The 2,279-nt window shown below is 47.2% G+C and overlaps 1 protein-coding gene across 1 annotated transcript; it reads right to left on the reverse strand.

The window, feature by feature from the left end:
- On the reverse strand, window positions 1-1,294 carry CLDN25 (claudin 25). Its single transcript, XM_007117231.4, has one exon. It carries the CDS (start codon window positions 979-981, stop codon window positions 46-48), a length of 936 nt encoding a protein of 311 aa, XP_007117293.3. The 5' UTR covers window positions 982-1,294; the 3' UTR covers window positions 1-45.
- Window positions 1,295-2,279: the final 985 nt, after the last annotated feature.

Raw genomic sequence — 2,279 nt, forward strand, 5'->3', positions numbered from 1 at the left:
TGTTCCATAGATTTCTTGGCAAAGCTTGTCTAGATGAACAGGATCCTAGGTCTCGGCATTCATTAGGTAGAACGAGTGATCGGACTCCTCTGCTGGAGCACAGGATGGTGAGGCTGCTGTAAGGACAGCCATCTGGACAGAGGGCACATCTTCTTTTCCCAGGCAGGCCGAGAAGATGAGGAGTAACCTACCAAGGGCCAGGAAAACACCAGCAGCCCAGCCCAGGTAGAGGGCATCTCCAAACTCCCACCAAGGCACAATCTCAGGGACGCTGTCATCCCCGAAGTCTTGGATTGTGGCGTAGGCCACCCAGGAGACTGGAAAGAGGGGAGTGGCCAAAGCTGATGCCTCCAAAGTCCCTCCCAGGAGGCAAAGCCACCTCTGAAATACCCATCTGATCCTGTGAAACTGGAAGCATTGGGCCCCAAAACCAGACAGCGGAAGCCCCAGTAGTCCCAGCCCATGGGAGGCTACCATGAGGATGCGGGATGCCTGGAGCTCCAGGGGCAGAGACGAAAAGGACTCAAAGGCCTTACACACAGTGGCAACTTCCTCCTGATCTACGCAGACCTCCCAAAGTCCTATGATCCAGGTCTCCGTTTCGTTCAGCTCCAGATTGAGAGTTTTCCATTGGGGCAGGACGGTGGTGACACATGAACAGAGCCAGCCAGGCAGAGAGAGGAGCAGTCCCCCAAGCTGGGCTTTCTCATGGAAACTCCAGGCCATGGTTACTCCCACCACAAAAGAAAGGCAGAAAGAAAAGGAGGACAGGCGGCTTGGTGACTGATCAGCAGGCAGGACTTGTGGGGAGCTGAGTGGAGTCCACTCAGCAGCTGAGGCAGGTGCCAGGAACTTGGCAAAGTTTGGGTTTAGGGGGTGAGCCCAAGATTGGATGAGGGTGTGGATCCTGGGGGAGGGACCCATGAGAGGCAAAAAAGCCAGACAGTAAGCCATCAACACATATCTGATGAGTGAATTCATACACTTAAATCACTCCCCAGTTCCGAGAAGACGAGAATGATGTTCTGGGAATATACATTGATGTAATCTTTCTGGAGGGTAACGTGACTTCATGTTTTACACTTATTTTTTTTTTTGCGGTACGCGGGCCTCTCACTGTTGTGGCCTCTCCCGTTGCGGAGCACAGGCTCCAGACGCGCAGCCTCAGTGGCCATGGCTCACGGGCCCGGACTGGGGAACGGACCCGTGTCCTCTGCATCGGCAGGCGGACTCTCAACCACTGTGCCACCAGGGAAGCCCCATGTTTTACACTTTTAAATACCTGCATACTTTGACCCAGCACCCTACGTCCAAGAACTTACCTTAATTTACTGTGAATATATACCAGTATTTATGAAAATATCCATTGAACTAGGTTAATAAATGTATATTATTATGTACAATTTAGGCAGCTGTTTTAAATTGATGTAGAAGAAATTTTAATGACATGAAAAATGCTTCTGATATGTTGTTAAGTGAGAAAAGCAGTGACCAAACACTATATAGAATATATAGAATTCAGTTTCACTTTCACAAAAAAGTGCATATATCTGTATCTATGTGTGTGTATGTATGTGTGTATCATATACCACAAAATGTTAACCATGGTTATTTTAGTGGAAGGATTACGGATAGTTCTTATTTTCTTATTTGTGCTTGTCTATGTATTTTATACATTTTTACAAATTTATCATTTAGTATTTTTGTAAGCAGAAGAAAAAAATTCCCAAATCCAAGGAACCTATCCAGACCCAGAATATACCAGGAGGGAAAGCCCTTCCTCCCCAGTCCCCTGCTGCTGTTGGGGCAGCAGCTATAAATAGATGGCAGTCACACCAGCTTCCATTCCTATTTGTTGCTGCTGCCAAGAGGCAGGTTCCAACAGGAAAGGCAATAATTTGCATCTACTGAGTGAGGCTAAATACCAGACTTTTGGCTAGATTCTTTTTTTTTCTTTAACATCTTTATTGGAGTATAATTGCTTTACAATGGTGTGTTAGTTTCTGCTTTATAACAAAGTGAATCAGTTATACATATACATATGTTCCCATATCTCTTCCCTCTTGCGTCTCCCTCCCTCCCACCCTCCCTATCCCACCCCTCTAGGTGGTCACAAAGCACCGAGCTGACCTCCCTGTGCTATGCGGCTGCTTCCCACTAGCTATCTATTTTACGTTTGGTAGTGTATATATGTCCGTTCCACTCTCTCACGTTGTCACAGCTTACCCTTCCCCCTCCCCATATCCTCAAGTCCATGCTCTAGTAGGTCTGTGTCTTTA

This window comes from Physeter macrocephalus, chromosome 16 (assembly GCF_002837175.3).
Source record: "Physeter macrocephalus isolate SW-GA chromosome 16, ASM283717v5, whole genome shotgun sequence".
NCBI lineage: Eukaryota > Metazoa > Chordata > Mammalia > Artiodactyla > Physeteridae > Physeter > Physeter macrocephalus.